The sequence below is a fragment of the Rhamphochromis sp. 'chilingali' genome (assembly GCF_963969265.1).
Source record: "Rhamphochromis sp. 'chilingali' genome assembly, chromosome: 16".
In the NCBI taxonomy this organism is placed as follows: Eukaryota; Metazoa; Chordata; class Actinopteri; order Cichliformes; family Cichlidae; genus Rhamphochromis; species Rhamphochromis sp. 'chilingali'.
The window spans coordinates 551858-569700 of record NC_137943.1 but is presented as its reverse complement, the minus strand read 5'-3'; the positions used below and the strand labels follow the sequence as shown (position 1 = coordinate 569700).

At 45.2% G+C, this 17843-nt stretch overlaps 2 protein-coding genes across 7 annotated transcripts in view; one reads left to right on the top strand and one right to left on the bottom strand.

The window, feature by feature from the left end:
* Nucleotides 1-5612, bottom strand: part of LOC308412416 (dual specificity protein phosphatase CDC14AB-like) — an 18683-nt gene extending 13071 nt beyond the window's left edge. The window contains exons 1-2 of one of the 5 annotated variants that reach the window (XM_080906750.1): nucleotides 5519-5612; nucleotides 2456-2546 (exon numbers count right to left, since the gene is read on the bottom strand). In XM_080906750.1, coding sequence (XP_080762876.1) covers nucleotides 2456-2546; nucleotides 5519-5573 — 146 coding nt within the window. In that variant the 5' untranslated portion in view covers nucleotides 5574-5612. Of the gene's footprint in view, nucleotides 1-2455; nucleotides 2547-3645; nucleotides 4291-5518 lie in introns of those variants that run through there. The other 4 variants (XM_080906752.1, XM_080906751.1, XM_080906753.1 and 1 more) reach the window with 4 other exon arrangements.
* Nucleotides 5613-16478: 10866 nt separating this feature from the next.
* Nucleotides 16479-17843, top strand: part of LOC308383856 (xenotropic and polytropic retrovirus receptor 1 homolog) — a 39220-nt gene continuing 37855 nt past the window's right edge. For both annotated transcript variants that reach the window (XM_080862017.1, XM_080862016.1), the window contains exon 1: nucleotides 16479-16911. In XM_080862017.1, coding sequence (XP_080718143.1) covers nucleotides 16843-16911 — 69 coding nt within the window. In that variant the 5' untranslated portion in view covers nucleotides 16479-16842. The remainder of the gene's footprint in view (nucleotides 16912-17843) is intronic.

Sequence of the window (17843 nt, the reverse complement as noted above, 5' to 3'; positions counted from 1 at the left end):
TAGTTATTCCCAGTATAGTTTAGTTTAATCTTCGTTTGCCATTTTTTCCCTGTGCTCTGTGTTCCATAAACCACCTTCACGACTGCCTGCAATTGGATCCTCCTTTATTTCCTCCACTCGCCGTGACAAAAGCCATCTCAGGTTTACCCATGGACCACCTACCCGGTTAATCACAGCTCAAACACCCGCTCTGTGACAGACACTCTGACACTGTGATATATCCCATGATACTGATGCTCAGAGTTGAGCATCAGGAACTTTGGCTACGTTCACACTGCAGGCGAAAGCGCATCAAATCCGATTTTTTGACCCTATGCGACCATCTATCCGATCATGGTGTGACAGTGTGAACGGCACAAATCCGATATTTTCAAATCCGACCTGGGTCACTTTGGTATGTGGTGCTGAATCCGATACATATCTGATGTTTTAGAAAGCGACTGCTGTTTGATGGTCACGTCGCATTAAATCCGTCTTTTACGTCACTGACACGAGACAGACGCCGATTATCAGCTCCGGAGAAGACATGGTGAACGCTTCCTGTCCGTCCAGTGAAACTGTTGGGAAGACAACGTTGGAGAAACGTGAACATTTTATTTGTACTGTATAATCTGCAGATTCTGATCCTTTGAAGCTCCGCTCCTCTAAAACAGCAATAAGGATCATTATTAGGTTATTTACATTATTATGTAAATAACTTAAAGCAAAAACTGGGAAACGTGAAGTCCAAAGTCTTTATATTAAGGCCATCAGTCAAACATCCTGTTGCTCTGGGTCTAAACAGAGCGCGTTGTGTGTGACGTCTGCTTTTGCGCATGCGGCCGCTTTGAGCGTTCACACTAGAGCGCGTTTGCTGCCACATTTTATTTGTAGAGTGAACGAGCAGACAAAAACATCTGATTTGATCCAAAAATCTGAATTGAGCTTTAAGATCTTAGAGTTCCTTAAAAGTCCTGAGAGGTCAGGAAATGCTGGAAACCAGTTTCCACCCAGCCCTGTGTACTGGGATGGCCTGTAGCTCCACAGTGTGAAGGTGCACATATAAACGCACAGATGGAACATTTTTCCGAGGCTGTTTCACCTCTGATCTGTCTCTCATCGGTGTGTAATTAAAACAATTTTATATCCTGAAATAGATGCAGATCGTTTAAGGAACCAGAACTCGTGCGTGCTCAGTCAGGGGTTATGACCACAGGCCGGGACCAGATGGTTCACAGGGGTTTATGACATCAGTCACGCTGGTGATACATCAACAGACATTTTCATGGGAAAAACAGTGCACATGTATCAACATGACGACACAGGGTTCGATGAAGTTCTCCACAAGGATGTGGACTTCATGTCTTCTTCACTGACGTATGAGCTGTTACTGTTGGAGGGTTGACGGCGTGCGTCTCATGTCACACTCCTCCACAGTGAGGATGGACTCATTGATACGAGCCTCTGGTGACTGCACTTCAAAACAAGGAGTGATTCAACTGCTCTGCTAGTGAAGCATCACCTGGGGCAGCTCTGACTGCTCCTGTACTTGGTGATGTGCTGCCCTCCTGACACACCTGCCTGCTGTTGTTGCTGTCCAGGTGATCTTCCACCTGTAGTGTCATTTGGCCTTTCAGAGGCCTCGCTGCACCGTCACTCACTCTGAAGGCAGCCGGTGGAGGTCCCCGGTCATCCAGGGCTTGTGGTTGGGATAGACCAGGTGACACCTCCAGGTCTGGATGTTCAGAAATGTCCTGGTGGTGTGGAGACAGTCCTGCAGCTGCTGTAAGGCTTCATCAGGCCAGGTTCTGATAGTCTTCGAGGTGGCCAGAGCAGCTGTCCTGAGAGGAAGCAGCTTCCTGCTCACATCCAGGCGGCGACACTGTAAGAAGTCCTTTCAGGGTCTCCCCACCTATTAGAAGTTTTACCGTCCCACTGTTCCCGGCCCTGCTCACTGGGAATTGTCCAATTAGAGTTTTCTCTCTAATGTTGTAGGTTGTTTACCTACAAAGGGCCTGGATGTAACTGATGTTACACAAATAAAACTGGACTAAACTAAATGACCAGTTAACCTAACATGAATGAACGTGCATGTCTTTGGACTGAAGCAGAGAAAACGTGTAAACTCCAACCAGAAAACCATAGTTTGAACCAGGACACCATCCCTCCGGGTGGAGCCGTGGACATCTTCTAACAGTATAACGGTAATCAGAGACCAGTAATGAGAAGTCAAGGAAGGACAGGACCATGACTGTCAAAAGGCGTGTCTCTCTGAAATGAACAGGTGGGATATTAATGAGATCAAAGGAGTTTCTAAAGGACACGAAACAACAAAAACGGAGGCAAACAAAGTTAATCTGTTACGAAAGAGGCATCAGAAAGAAAGGATCTGTAGGAGCGTGTGCTGACAGGGAGCAGGAGCAGACTGTTGACACGTCATGATTGGGGATCAGACTAGATTACGGCTGCAGCTTACCTTTCATATATGAGCTCCTCATCCGTGCTGAAGAAGTGTGTGTTGGCTGTATTCTTAGGTTTGACCCGCAGAGTGGCAAAGTACAGGCGGTCTGTGGTGTACAGCACACACACACACACACACACACACACACACACACACACACACACACACACACACGCGCACACACACACGCACACGCACGCACACACACACACACACACACAGGTTACATTCAGCCTCACACACAGTCCTGGCTTCAGGTCAAGGATACAGGGCGATAACGCTCTCTTGTCCCGATCACACCGAGCTGCTGACTGCATCCAGGTATTTTTGGTGTCTCGGTTACAGCACAGGATCAGTTCCCCTCATTAACTGCTGCTGAAACCGAGGCAGGACCCAAATCTCCTGCCCTTACGTGACACACTGGTGCTGCTTACTTAACCTGATTTAGCCAAACTTAATCCTCGCACTACTGAAATGCTTCTTTTTACCAGATCAGGGAACAATGGCTTTATAAACTTTAACTAAACTGTAATATTTGACTCTATGAGTGAGTGAGCTGTGGGACACTGGGCTACAACCTGCCCCAACTGTTAGCCTGTAAGTTTCAACCTTTCAGCTACATATAGTTCTACATGTACTCATGAGTAATTAGGCTGCTTCAGTAAACCTGGAAAGCAAGTTCTGCAGTGATAGCTGAAAAGAGAAAACTTATTCCTGGAAACGAGCCGCTGTGTAAAGGCTGTGAAGCTGACCTGGACCTGCACGGACTCACTTTACCAGGATTCTTGTTACCGTCTTAATGCACAGCTATTACAGTTTATATCATGTTAATTATAGCAGACACCGCTGAAAACGATCCAGCATCCTCCAGGCCAAAGGCCGACCAGCTGCCCCACAGTCCTGTCAAGAGTTATTGATCCACAACAATGCTGATGAAGAACCTACAAAATAATCAGAAATGTCCTCGTCTCTTGTTTCGTTAGTGTCCCCCTGATGGAGACTATCGTGGTCAGTGTAACTCACACTGAATCACGCTGGTTTAGCTTTGTTTGAAAGAACAAATGAGCCAAAGTGAACGAGCAGTTCAGTCCTGTGTATTTATGTCCACGCGCGCTCTCAGTCACGCGCATGGAAATATTGCAGGCTGTAGTTTCTTATAGAAACCATTACGCAGTATTACATCCCAGGACTGATGTTAAACTTACCCTTAATAAACTCTGATGCGCTGGCCTGCTCATATCCATCTGCCATTTGTTACAGTGGGAATGGTCGCGTCACAGTGACTTTGTCCTCTTCTTGGTTATCTGTTGTGAGACCACTTCAGATGTTCCAAAAATACCAAGAGTTCACTACAGAATATCATTTCACCTCCGTCACTACTGTAAATGAAAAGCGTCCAACTTTAAAGTCTCCCCGCCCGCAGCTGACGAGGAGCATGCGTAAAGTCTCCAAAGTCCCCCCAAACCGAGTCGCTCCGCTCCGCTCCACGGCCTGAACCGAGAGGTTTCCGCTCCTCCATGCCTGAACTACAACGAATATTCCAGCAAGTAGAAGATATACAGGGCAGCCCAGAGTCGTGGCAGCGATAATCTCTCTGCTGCCTCGCACATGCTCAGTCAATGGTCACATAAACGCGCGCACGCACACATCACCGGCCGCGCTGCCGAAGCCTGCTGGAGCTGGATTTAAACAGAAATCCCCCTTTCCCAGTAACAGAAACGGGATATATATTTATATACATTTATATATATTTATATATTTCAAGGCTGCTACAAAATGCACCGTTTGCTTATTTGTATTTGACGATCAGCGTGAACGTTACAAAAGTAACACCACAAAGTCATTTATGCTGATGGCATTTCCCTCCCGTGTCTGAGTGGCCTCCCTCTTGCACACGTTGCGTGTTTGTGCTATGATGAGCTGGGTTGGGTCTGCATGGAGGACTGCACTGTGGTGTGTTCCCATCACCCAAAGGTGGAAAGTCCTGAGTGCCAAATGTCTGAGCTGCCTGACTGAACTGTGACTTCCACAGGCCGCTAGCTAAGTCTGCACTTGCATCACTTAGTTTTCTAATCAAGTGTTTGCTTGGTTATTAAACAGAAATGTTTAGAATGGCTACAGATACAAGGGTCGCCCTACAGTTTATATGCATTGATTTCTAAAGGGGCTCCGTACCCCACACGGTGCTGTCACAGCTGTTAGTGGGCCTGTCACCACTGACTGGAAGACCTCCACACCATTAGACTGCATTACTGTTGGATTAGCCTCACACAGACTCATTTTAACGAGATGTCACTTTTCCCACGTGTCTCTGTTTCTGTGCTGGGACAAGAACGGGACAGCAAAGCTTCGAAGAATCTCACATATAAAACATGTTTTCAGACTTTTTGGTTTAATTCCACATTGTGATGTCTGCTACAGTGTAAATACTTATGAAAATAAAGAAAAACGATCAAATGAGAAGCTGCATCCAAACTTTCTGTTCTTTTTTTAAAATATATTTTTGTCTTTATTAGACAGATGCAGTGAAAACTGACAGGAAAGTGAGAGAGGGACACCGGGACTCCTGCTCACCCAGCTGCGCCGCAGGTGTGTCCAAACTGGTATGAACAAGGTCTTCAAGTCCGTCCAAAAGAAACAAGTATGGGTGTCAATAAGCAAACGTGTCCTAATGAAGACGCTGAGGACTCGTTTCTTTGTTGGACGCGCTTGTTTGGAACAGATTTGTTTCTCCACGTGACTCATTTCATTCCCACAGAAATATTTCCACCACAGTGTTACTTTTTCCAAGAACTTGTAACATTGGAGTTTAGCTATGAGCCGGCTGAGGCGCCCCTGAACAGAATTAATAACGTGAGGAAGATGAGAGGAGAGCGTTTCCTTCTTATGGCTTTATGTTTGTAATGCTACACTGACCTTACTGTCTAACGGAAAGCCACATGCAGACCTGTGTGTGTGTGTGTGTGTGTGTGTGTGTGTGTGTGTGTGTGTGTGTGTGTGTGTGTGTGTGTGTACGCGCAGTCCTATTCCTGGTCTTAGCTTAATCTGCTCCAGTTAGCCAATTAGACATCAGATTACCTGGAGGAAGGTTGGAGGGACAGGTGAGCAGCTTCGTAGCCGAGGACGCCTCCATCAAGGTGAAGCACTGACGATACTGATGTGGAGACAATACGCTACGTATGTGATTATTATCACGTGAAAAGACAGATTTTTATCAGCCCTTGGTGATCATAGGTTGGTCTCCAGTGAAAGACTGCCACCTGCTGTCTGCTTACATGCTCTGTCTGCTCGGTCATGTTGGCCCTGCGTGAGAAGCGACAGCCTCTGCTGTAGTTACTGATGCACCAACATGGACACGAGCAAACTAACAGTTTCATGCAGATTTGTTGGCTGAACGCGGCATTACCAACCAGCCAGGCAACAATGAAGATAATTGAACTGAGAAGGGGCTATATGTCAGTATTTTAGATAAATGATAAAAAAGATCACATCTCTGAGTTTGATGCAACGTGTTATACAACAGAATTATTTTATACAAATATGCAATAATGTCCAAACCGAGAAAAGAAGAAGAAACAGAAATTTTGTCAAACTTTGGGTAATGACTGAGATATTTAGGAGGGGAAGGTTTGTTTTTGTGACACTGCTCACATTTCTGAAGCCTGACACGGATCCAAGCACATCGTGTTAGCATTGCTTTTTTCTAATTAACCAAAGACAAAAAGAAGGCTCTGTCTGTGATGTGACAAACGTCTGTGTAAAGTAAATGCATCAGTGTGAAACGCTGCTAATTCTATTTCTCAGGTACATCAGGGAAACGTGAAAAAGCCTGTGAAGGGTCCATACTTTATTCTTTGGCTCTACTAGATTAACTTTGCATGATTCTCAGTTCTAAATAATCGTGTCGAAGCCTCGGTGCAGTCTGTGTAAAACAAGCTGTTTCAGCACCATCTAAGTTTAAGAGTAGGGCTTCTGTACCAACACACACGTGCCGGAGATGACTGTTATATGATCCAAGGGTTGGAAAAGCCTCTGATCAGTCAGAGACTGTCCTGACTGTGTGGCTATGTTTAACATCCACTGATGGGAGAGCCAGCATGATCCATTCATTTGACCTGTTAAAAAAACACCAGTGATCCAGACGTCAAACTACACGATCCCACCACCTGACACGACGCTCTTACCCGTGCAACATTAAACATGTTCATTTCTCCCAGCAGAAAGCCATGACACCAGTCTGTGTTTCATGCATGCATTCATGCAGCCACTACACCTGCTTACACTTGTAATGATGAAACATGAAGAAGGACTGAGGGAGACAGAGAACTGCATACAGCCAACATCAGCGCTCCAGCTGATGAATGTGTTCTGATGTATCACATCAGAGAGCGATGCACATTGAACTTTCCAGGAAGCTGCTGCCAACACTCAAAGCTGTCATCGATGCCGTTTTGGGATTGTGACGTAAAACAAGCTTCAGTTTGACCAGAACGTTGACACCATCCACCTGATTCTGAGCGCCCCACATCACTTCTAAATGATCACTGTGGTACTCCATCACTGCATCACATCGGTGCTGGACCGACTCCCAGTGCTGCAGCAGTTCACTCAGTTCATGAAGCATCACAGCTCTCAAAGATTGCTTCCAACTTGCGAGGTCTGAATAGCTCCGTTCCCAAAGCAATTTCTGCCACAATGTCCTCCTACAGGAAATCATTTTCATTCACAAGATCTGGCAAATCTCCTTTGAGAATGAAAGGAAATCATTACACAGTGTCAGTGACGAGTCACAGTTTGTCAGGTCAAAAAGTGTCACGGTCTGGCTGGCAGACCGTGGGGATGTGAGAAATGAGGACCCAAAATGCAGGACTTGGCGCTGAAGGCAGTGCGTTTATTTACAGTGGTGACAATCCAAACAACAATAAATTCCCCGTGCGATCCCAACTCCCGTTCCGTGTCTTCTCCTTTATCCCGTGCTCCATGCTCTGTCTCCGTTCCCTGTGTACTGTCCGTGTGCTGCCTCCTGGTCGCCACAATTCCTCCTGAGAAACACGCATACAAAAGGCAGTCGTGAGTACAAAACCTAACGGCAGACTTGCACTAACCTTGCACGATAAACTAAGACTGACGGGAAGTCACTCAACGATCCAGCGTCGAGGAGCTCTCAGTAGTGATGGGACGTTCTGTATCGAGGCTTCGGAGCGTGTGTCGAGTAATGAGGGGGCGTTTCCGCGAAGCGCGTATCGAGGCTTGCTTCATTTATGGGAGGAGCTGAAAATGATGACGTCCGAAGCCTCGCTGCCCGGCTGTACCACGTGACTGGTTCATGAAGCGGTTCGAATTTTTTCCGCGAGCTATGAGAGCGATATAAACCCCTCAGACTTCATTCAAAATGTGGGTGTTTGATGAAGAGTTGCGGTTAGTGAGAGTTTGGAGACAGTTTGGAGGTTTATGAGAGTGAGGAGAGAAAGTCAGGAGAGAATGGAGCCAGCTAAGAAGAGGAGGATGTCCTCCCCTGTGTGGGAACATTTTGATCTTATTCCTCCCAACAAGGTATGTGAATTTCCACAGAAGATGGATTTTCATAATACTGATGGTGCAATAAAACCTATGTTAGGCTGTCTGTACTTTTGTACAAGGTGAGGTGTTTGCTATGTGCCAGGGAGCTGGGATATAACAACAACACCTCATCCATGCTTAGGCACTACAGAGCTATGCATGAGAATAAGGGGAACACCGATTGTGGAGCAAGACCAGGTGAGCCATCAAATGCCATGATACTATAGCATGCTGTAATGTTACTAAATGATATAACAATATCATACAATGCAATAAGTGACGTGTGTGATATTTAAATTTGTGCTTTGTTTTTATTGTCTTTCCATACTGCCAGCATAAATATACACAGTATACTGCATCACTACAATATAGATGTTTTACACACTCCTTTTGTTGTTGACATTTACAGGCTGTGTGCAAAATGCCACACTCTTCAAATTCATACCAGCTATTATTTTTACGTCCAGTAGGTGTCCTGCTAGAGCAAATGAAGCTTCATGAAGCTTCGCGTTGGGGTGAACCAATTGGATGAAAAGCTTCAGTGCTTCATGGGGCTTCATCTGCCCATCACTAGCTCTCAGCCACACTGTTTTGAAGCTCCTCTGACGAGGCTTGATCGGCGCCAGGTGTGTGTGGATTCCTGGGTGGGACCGGTCAGCTGGCAGGGCCACACCCACCAGGCCTAGAAGTGCCTGCCACGACCGCACCCTCACACACATGCACACACCCATAAACACCTGACAGTACACCAACACGGAAAACAGGACAGCAGACACAACCATAATAACAACAACCACAATAATAATGATAATAACTACAATAGTAGTCCAGACTGCTCACGGACCCCGAATCCCTGGAACTGGGTCCGTGACAAAAAGAGTCCAACATCCTTCTGTTCTTGACAAAAATATTATTCAGCTTTCTTTCTGTTCTGTCCTTCAAAGCTTAGAAGATAAAACACAGAAAAGATTCAGGATTGATTGTTGAACACCTCTGGAAGATCGATATGTTACTTCTTTTAAACAAACCACCAAATGAGCAACACAACACCTGGAGCACACCTGGAGCATCTGCTGAAGCTGTTCTGGAGGAACATGGTGTCCCAAAAGGTTACTGACTCTTCAGTGCCATATGTTTATATTAAACTTGTTATATTAAATGTAGATTGTTTTGCTAAAGCAGATAGTTAGGGCTGGACCAGGTGACCCTGCATCCTCCCTTAGTGATGCTGCAGTAGGCTGCCGGGGATTCCCATGATGCACTGGGTGTTTCTTCTTCACTCACTATGTATTAACAGACCTCTCTGCATTGAATCATATCTGTTATTAACCTCTGTCTCTCTTCCACAGCATGTCTTTATCCTGTCTTCCTTCTCTCACCCCAACCAATCACAGCAGATGGCCCCGCCCCTCCCTGAGCCTGGTTCTGCTGGAGGGTTCTTCCTGTTAAAAGGGAGTTTTTCCTTCCCACTGTCGCCAAAGTGCTGCTCATAGGGGGTCATATGATTGTTGGGTTTTCTCTGTACCTATCATTGTAGGGTCTACCTGACAACATGACGTGCCTTGAGGTGAACTGAACTGTAAAAGGTGTGATGACAGAGCATCAGTGTAAGGAGCCAATGTTTGATTGATGTGATTGAGATTCAGTTGAAATATAAGTACTGCACATGGAAGTGTCCAACCAACAGAACAGGCCTCAGAGCACATCACAGCGGTACAGTTGGAATCAAAGTACTACTATAACACAGAATATGATGCAAAACTAAAGCAGTATTTTTAATGCACTCCCTCAAAGAAATACGACATGAGTGCAGCACAGGCAGAGATACTGTGACGTGCAGCCTGTATACTTTTAGGCCTCGTGGTGTTTTTACTGGACTCACCTCTCTGAAACTCACTGGATCAACCAGCCAGCCAAATGACCCTGGTTACATCATCAGTTTGATTTTTAATTTAAAAAACTCCTTCAGCGATTCATCAGACATCAGTGCGCATGTACACACACTGTTACAAATCAACACAAATACAATTAAGTCAGTGTGTTAAGAGGTGATTGTTGTGCCTCAGCTGGTGTTCCCACATACTGACACAGAGACCGACCCACCATCATGTAAAGTTGTCCAGCATTAGCAGCTTTGAGTGACGGGTGGACGCTGCCTGGCTTTGTGTTCTTTGTGTAATTAGCTGAGAGAGAATTTGGTTGACTTGTGGTTGATAACAGCCTGTGAGAAAAGCCTTCCTGCAGCGAAACTGTCATATTTGATTTGTTTGATTGTTTTTGCTTCTTCCAATAAGTTCAAACATAGAAAACGCAGACTGGGTTTAGGTCTCTGACATCACAACATGTTCCTTGTGTACTGTGTAACAGTGTTTATGTCTTTCATGTAGAATCCAGGCTGTGGCTGAGAGCTGCAGGAGTCCTAAGTGTCCCAAATTCATTCATATTTGTAAAGCCAGTCACATAAAGATTTGAACCAACACATTTATTCTTATCGTTTAAATCAGAGTTTAAACCAAATAATGAGGCAGCATCAGCTGTGCGTGTGCGCGCGCGTGTGTGAGAGAGGAGTGCATCTGTCTGTGTGGTGACGTCACCCCGCCCTGCCTTGTCCTTTGCGTAATCCGCCGCCCGCCCGTCCAGGAGGATGAGTCCAAACACTTTGATTTCCTTTAACTAATCCGTGTCGTCTGTTCAGACCAATTAACCGAGATCGTTCTCACTTCTCTCGGGGAGGAGAGGACAGGCTGGCTGCAGGGAGCAGGTTTTACTGCTTTCACCTCTGATTTATTCTTTGTGCTGCTCTCTTTGGAGAGGAGCGCAGCAGAGGGAGGATGTGAGGCTCCAGGATGGATTCTGAAGAAGATAATGCGACAAGGAGACGCGCGGCTCCGCGTTTCACTGCAGATATCGAGGCTCTGCATATTTAGCCAGCTCCGTCCTGGTATTATAAGCGATGTGGCTTCTGATGTGTTTGTGTTGTGAATGGAAGCGCAGATGATGCCTATTGATCACTGAGATGTGTGTTGGTGTATCTAAGGCTGCTTTCTCTGTCCGCGCACATTTCGAGCTCTTATTGTCTGGCAGATTGCGGTGCTGTGGGCCTTGTTGGAGCATACAGGCGGTCGCTGCACCGTCCGGCCTGCACGCTGCGATAATCTGCTCCACTGAACGTCGGCGGGTGTAATCCTGATCAAAACGCGCTCTTATGTAACATTCCGAGAGGGACATTTTGTGTGCAGCTGCCTGTCACTGTGTGCGCTTCATGACGCTGTGTGTAGCGCTGTGTTTGTATGGCATACGTGCGCCATTCAGTGCACTACTGTGTAATCACATTTGTGTAACATCACTGTGAACAGAATATAGCGTTACTTATGCAGATTTAATAAGGACTAATGACAGTTTAGCATAAAAGACAAACAGCAATAGATTTCTGTTAACAGCATCTCTATCTTCACTCCGAGTGATCCTCCTCCATCTGTTTACATTCTGATGAGGCTCCATCGGATCTCCAGCCTGGCAGCCGGGCTCTGCTGTGTAATGGCTGCCTGCTTGATGTGTCCTTGACAGGAAAAAGCTCTTTTTTGCTGTTCACTGCGTTTGTTGGGCAGGCAGGTGTTACCAGCTCACAGCTGCTGTGAAGGACACAGAAAGGAACAAGGTGAGCAGGGAAATAAGCACTACAGGTAAAAAAGTGAGTCTCACAGGAACCACGGCAGCTGTGTGAGTACTACAGACCTGTACATGTTACCTGCATGTGTGAGAGAGAAATGGACCTGAACAGAAAGTTTAACCTAAAGGTCATCACCAGCATCTGTCTGTGACGCCTGGCTTCCTCCCTCAGTGTTCACAGTGGACCTTGATTTAAAATCAGTCAATTAAGGCACGCGGTGAATGCCAAGAGAGGAGCCTCTGCTGCTCCACCGCAGCCGGATTACAGTAAAAGCTGCTGTGCACTTATTTATGTATGCATGTGTGCACAGAGCAGGACAATGACTCTGACCAGGAGTGCGCTGACTTGACTGTCTCACTGCAGAAACACCCTCGCTGTACGTGTAATAACAGTAAATGCTGACTTCTGTGTGATTTCTATAATAAAATATTTGGATCCAAATACAAAGTGGTAATTCTTTCCTCTGCCTGAAATGGACTTGCACACCGTGAAGAACCAAAGTGTCCATAAATCTGCGCTTCAGCAGCTGAAAAAGCTTTTTACAGTGAAAACCTAAAGTAAGCCCGAGTGAGGCTCTGCTGGGGAACAGAGTAATGTTTCATATGGTAATAATGTTCTACTTTCTATTCTGTATTAGTGGACTCAGATTTTTAATCTAATAAATCATTCTCACCCATAAGTAGATCCAAACACATTTGATCCACTAACCAATGAACGTGATGTTTGAAAATAACACATAAAAACCAGGTGAGCAGTGAGCAGCCACCTGGACAGCGAGGCTAAAATCAGCAGGTCAGAGAGCGTGCACGCTTCCACCAGAAACACTTTTGGGACATTTACTGTATAACAAGGAAGCCACAGAGCAGCGTGGCCTCACTGCCGCTCCCAGCGATATAACAACAGATGTATTCGTGTGTTCGGTCTCAGACGACATTTGGCTACGTTAAACGCTGCAGTCACTTAATTTCATGTGAAGGAAACTGGTGGGAGCAGAAGCCTGACGGGAGCAGGTTCCTGTGGCCCACTCTTTCTAATATTCTGTTTAGCTTGTTTACATCTAAACGTCCTCGTTATACAAGCCAGTCTAATCTGAGCCGGGCTGCCTGTTAATCCTCAGCAAGGACTGAGCTGCATTTAGTCTCCCTGCGTCTCTGGATGTTTCCACGGGGGTCTGTCTCCAGGATTTCAGAAACGCTCGTTGTGTGTTTCACCCACTCTGCTCCATCCACGCTGACACAAACGCACACAGATTATGTAGTCTCTCTGTGTCTTTACACAGACAAGGCATGTCATATTAATCCTTCACAATCAAATCAAAATCAAATCACTTTTATTGTCACATCACATGTGCAGGTACATTGGTACAGCACATGTGAGTGAAATTCTTGTGTGCGAGCTTCACAAGCAATCAGCTGGATATACACATGACCACTGCAGCCAGTGCACAATATTTAATATTTAAAATGCAATCGCAGATCCCACTTACATGAGACGTGGGCTCACCTGAGACCGTGGCTGATTGTGACCCACACCTGTTTTCACACCCTGGCTCGATTAGGCAGAGGATCAATAGGGGGTCCACGCCCCTCTTGGGGACACTCCCATAGGGCTTCAAATGTGGGACTCTGTTGCTCTTAGAGCTGAAGAAGCTTCTTCAACAAGCTGTCCAGGCGTGTTTCTTTCCGAGCTCCTTCCACAAACAGAACATGTTGTGCGTGTGTTGTGTTTTCCTTCACACTGCGCTGTTTCTGTGATTTTGTCACAGGTCAGTCATTTAACCAATAACCATGAAGTTAAACCGTTTAAACGCTTCAACCCTATAACATGCGAAACGTTGTTCAAACACCAGATGGCGCTGATGTCTTTCACTCCACGTGGGTTGCACGATAACGCTGCTCAGCGTGGAGAATCACTTTGTTGAATCACTACCCAGAGCCTGATTAGCCACACTGCTTTCCAGAGAGCGGGGCTCCACACACTGTCGAGTCCAAAGACTCCAGGCATCCGCGTGGTTACTGACACGGCTCCACGCTCGCGACCACTTCCCGTTGCGCTCCTAACCCAGCTGAGTGTTTTAGGTAACAGCAGCGCACCGATTCATAGAGTCTGACTGCAGACAAACACTCGAACATGAACCGTGGATCTCCTGCCTGAGTGAGGGTGTGGAATAACCAGTATCACAGTATTACTGGCTGATGCGGTGTCATCATTAAACATATGCAATCATCTCATTTTACTACACGCCAGCAGGTCCCGGTGTTGTGTTTTCATATTTGTTTTTAATACTTCAAAATAAATCCGCATCTGATCGAGTCAGGCGCTAACACGGAGAGCGCATGCGCAAACGTTCCGCTGGTCAAAAATAAATAATTAATAAATAAATAATAATACGGAAAACAAAAAAACGTCACTCGGTTCCAAAGGTGGCAACGTCATATATGTGGCATTCAAGTGTCATTGGAATCTACAGCTCACTGAAATCAATGACTGTAAAAACCAGTTTAGCTGAATTTCCAGGCACACAGCATTATGTTGGAAATATTTACTTTCTGGAGAAAACTGGGAAAAGATGAATGAAGTTCTAATGTCAACATGGCATTTAAATCAAGCAAGGGGCCCCCGCCTGATTTCATAGTAGTGGCTGTAGTTTTACATATTAGACCAATCTTCTTCAGATAGCTCTATTTCAGCCTCTTTCTCCATTTCTCCATTTAATATAGGTGGGAGACAATTTCCTTTCAGTTTGTAGTGTTGAGTATATCATAGACATTTGGGTTTTTTTAGCACTTTCCCTTTAGATATGTTTATAAAGATCTGAACTAGAGATTTTCTCTCCTTAGACATAATATTGTTATTAAAATAAGATCTTAATTGGAGATATCTAAAAAAAAATCACCTCTCTCCAAGTTGTAATTAACTGACATTTGTTGAAAGGTATCTAAACCTTTTTCAGATGATATTTTCCAGCATGCAGTGACACCCAGGTTGCACCAGTTTTTAAACCCACTGTCAATATTTGCAGGGCTGTATCATATGCTGGTCACCGTAGTATTCTCACATCTCTTTCAAACGTTTTATCTTTAAATTCCCTGAACCAGATACTTACTGGTACATTTATGCAGTAGGATACCTTATTTAAAAATGACTGTATCAATGATTTATCTCCAAGAATAGTCGAAAGGGGAACACGAACTTCCGCCTGGTCCATTTCTTTCCATTTGGCGTCACATGTTGAGTCGCATCATGCAGTCAGGACTCTGACTGTGCAGCCTGACAATCATTTTCTAGACATGGAAGACCATGCCTTCTTTATTTCTAGATAATTACAATGTCTTATACTTTATTCTAGGTCTGTGTTTTCCCCAAATAAAATTTGAGAACATTCTTTTCCATTCGATAAATTGCCTAGAGGACACCTCGACAGGCAATGCCAGGAATAAATAAGGCAGTTTAGGTAATACCGTCATTTTTATTCATTCATTGAACCCCTAAATATTTAATTAAGTTTTTACTCCAATTATTCTTTGAGGAGTTTTAGAATATATTTATCTGGATTATATTTAAAGGTAAGAATTTGAGTTTTATGAAGATTTAACTTGTAACCAGAGTATGAGCCATACGTATTGAGCAAAGATAGTAATATTGGTAGGCTAAAGTCAGGTTTAGTAGGAGTCACCAGGACATCATCTGCATATAGACAAACCTTACACTCTTTGCCGTTAATGGTAACTCCTGTAACTTCCTCGCATTGTCGAATAGCCTGTGCCAATGGTTCAATAAACAGTGCAAATAGAGCAGGGCTAAGAGGACAGCCCTGTCTACACCCTCTTTTAAGAAGAACTAAACCTGAGACGTCCCCATTAACCTTTATCCTGGCAGAAGGACAATTATATAAGCACCTCAAACAACTGATAATCTGGTTATTAAAACCAAAACGTTTTAGAACCCGATATAAAAACTCCCATCTAACAGAATCAAAAGCTTTTTCAGCGTCAAATGGCAGGAATTTAAACTGTTATAAATCATTTGTTGTCTGTCTGTCAGTAATAGGTCGAACAAATCTCTCATGCATGATGTCAGGTCCTTTTAAGCCTGAAAGAACATTCCCATCACAAAGTAGAAGCTGCAATCAGCTTTTGCCAAAGTGACTATCCTTTATTTATGCTGGTAGAAAGTCTCACTGACAGTAAAATAACCTGTGCTTTTAGCTTTAAGATACACAGATGAGGGCTTGTAGGACATTTTAATCAAAACAAAACGTGGATTATATATGAAACATAGACAAGATGATGATGTCACCTATTGGTGATGATGATGTCACCATCACCATTGCCATTACGAATCCTCGAGTTGTGAAAGTAGTGTGATCATGCTGTGAAACAGGATGCTACAGGCACACTGGCTACCTACGTGTCTATTACAGATGCATAAGCAAGCACACCCGGGTGTCTCCTCTTTAACTCTAATGGGCACCTTCGTTTCCAGAGTAAACATAACGCTGTTTTCAGTAAGAATAAAACTAGTGACTGAGACTATAAGAAAATCATTACTGTATCAAAGAGCAGGGAAGACTTCAGCTGGAAGCCTGCCATTAAAAATGTATGGCATTTCTGCGTTGGCCTCATTAGATAAATTTAAATGTGATGACATTATGACGCTGAGTCCTCTCTAAGCCAGCTCATTACCTCACCATTAAGCTTAAAAACGACCAGTTTACTCCCCACATCTGGTGACATCTCACGAAGAAAGCCACACCTCGTTACACCCACCACTACTTTACCTTCGCCGATCTTCGGCCCGTTCTTATATTTCCCACTGCACGCGAACGCAGCGGGAGACAGGAGGTGGAGAGAGGTAGAGGATGAACGACAGCGAGCGAGGAAGACCCAGCTAACGCCAACACTGTTGGCCTGTCCTCCAGAAACACAGCGATAAAAACAGAATTACGGTTTTTATCTTCAGCTGAGATGCAGCTCCGCGAACACTTCGTCGAGTGTGTTTGAGACAGCGGAGATGCTGTGCCGGTAGTTAGCTAGGTTACCCGTAAAGACAAAAGGGCACCTCTCTGAGCATAATCTTTGGATGAGAGTCGCTGTGTAAGCAGCGAAAGCCTCCCGCTGCCGCCTCCCGGCTACAGTAACGGTAGGAGAGGAAGACTGACGCCGCGGCCGACATGAAATTCACAGAGCATCTGTCAGCTCACATCACCCCGGAGTGGAGGAAGCAGTACATCCAGTATGAGGTGAGTTAGCTTCACGTTAAACCTCTACTAGCAGCTAGTTAGCACACTGGCTAACTACACAACCGGTTACTTCATTTTAGAAATCTTATTTAAACATGGCCGTCGTGCTTTAACAGGAAAAACACACAGGGGTCCTTCAGCGGATGTGCTTCAATACAAGCAACAGCAGGTCGTTAGCGTTAGCCAGGCAAACTAGGCTAGCTAGATTTGTGTTGTTGCTCTGCAGGTTTGAGCCGCGGAGTCCCGTGTGTTGGCGTGCACGCGCGTGTCCTCCCAGATGTGTTTAGGAGACAAACCCGTTTCAGCTGAGTCATCGTTTATCGAGCCCGTTAATCTTTGGACCGTTAACCCCGGTGTCTGTGGTTAACCAGCTGAGCTGAGTGTGGGCGGTCAGGGAGCGGTGCTCAGGTCGACCTGTGAGCCATCAATGCCATCGATCTCTGCTGGAGCCTGATTGGCACCAGGGTCTGTCAGTGTAAACAACAACATACATGAACAACACTGCAGCCTCACGCCCTGCAACTGACCGCATGCTGCGCTCGTCAAGGTTGCTGTGAGCACTCCGATGGGAATCGGACAAAGCTCTTCAGCACCATCATCCAAATACCAACTGAGGAAACATCAGTGAGACCCAGCAGAGCATCGGGGACTCGTGTAGGCCCTGTGTGGATTTTTCACGCTGAATTGGCTGTATTACAGATTTCGGCTCATAGTCACTGCCAGTGTTTGTTTTCTGCTTTCTTTTTACTTTGTGAACTAACTGAAATAAGATCGTTGTTGTCCTCAGAGTTCCCGTGTTCCCACTTGCCCCAACAAGAGTTCCTGTTTAGAGCAATAAGTTTATGGGCTTCAAATCCCAGCAGTGGATTAATAACACCAGGTAGAGTGATGTTTGTGCAGAGCCGCAGACTCTAAGGTGTTTACGTATTCAT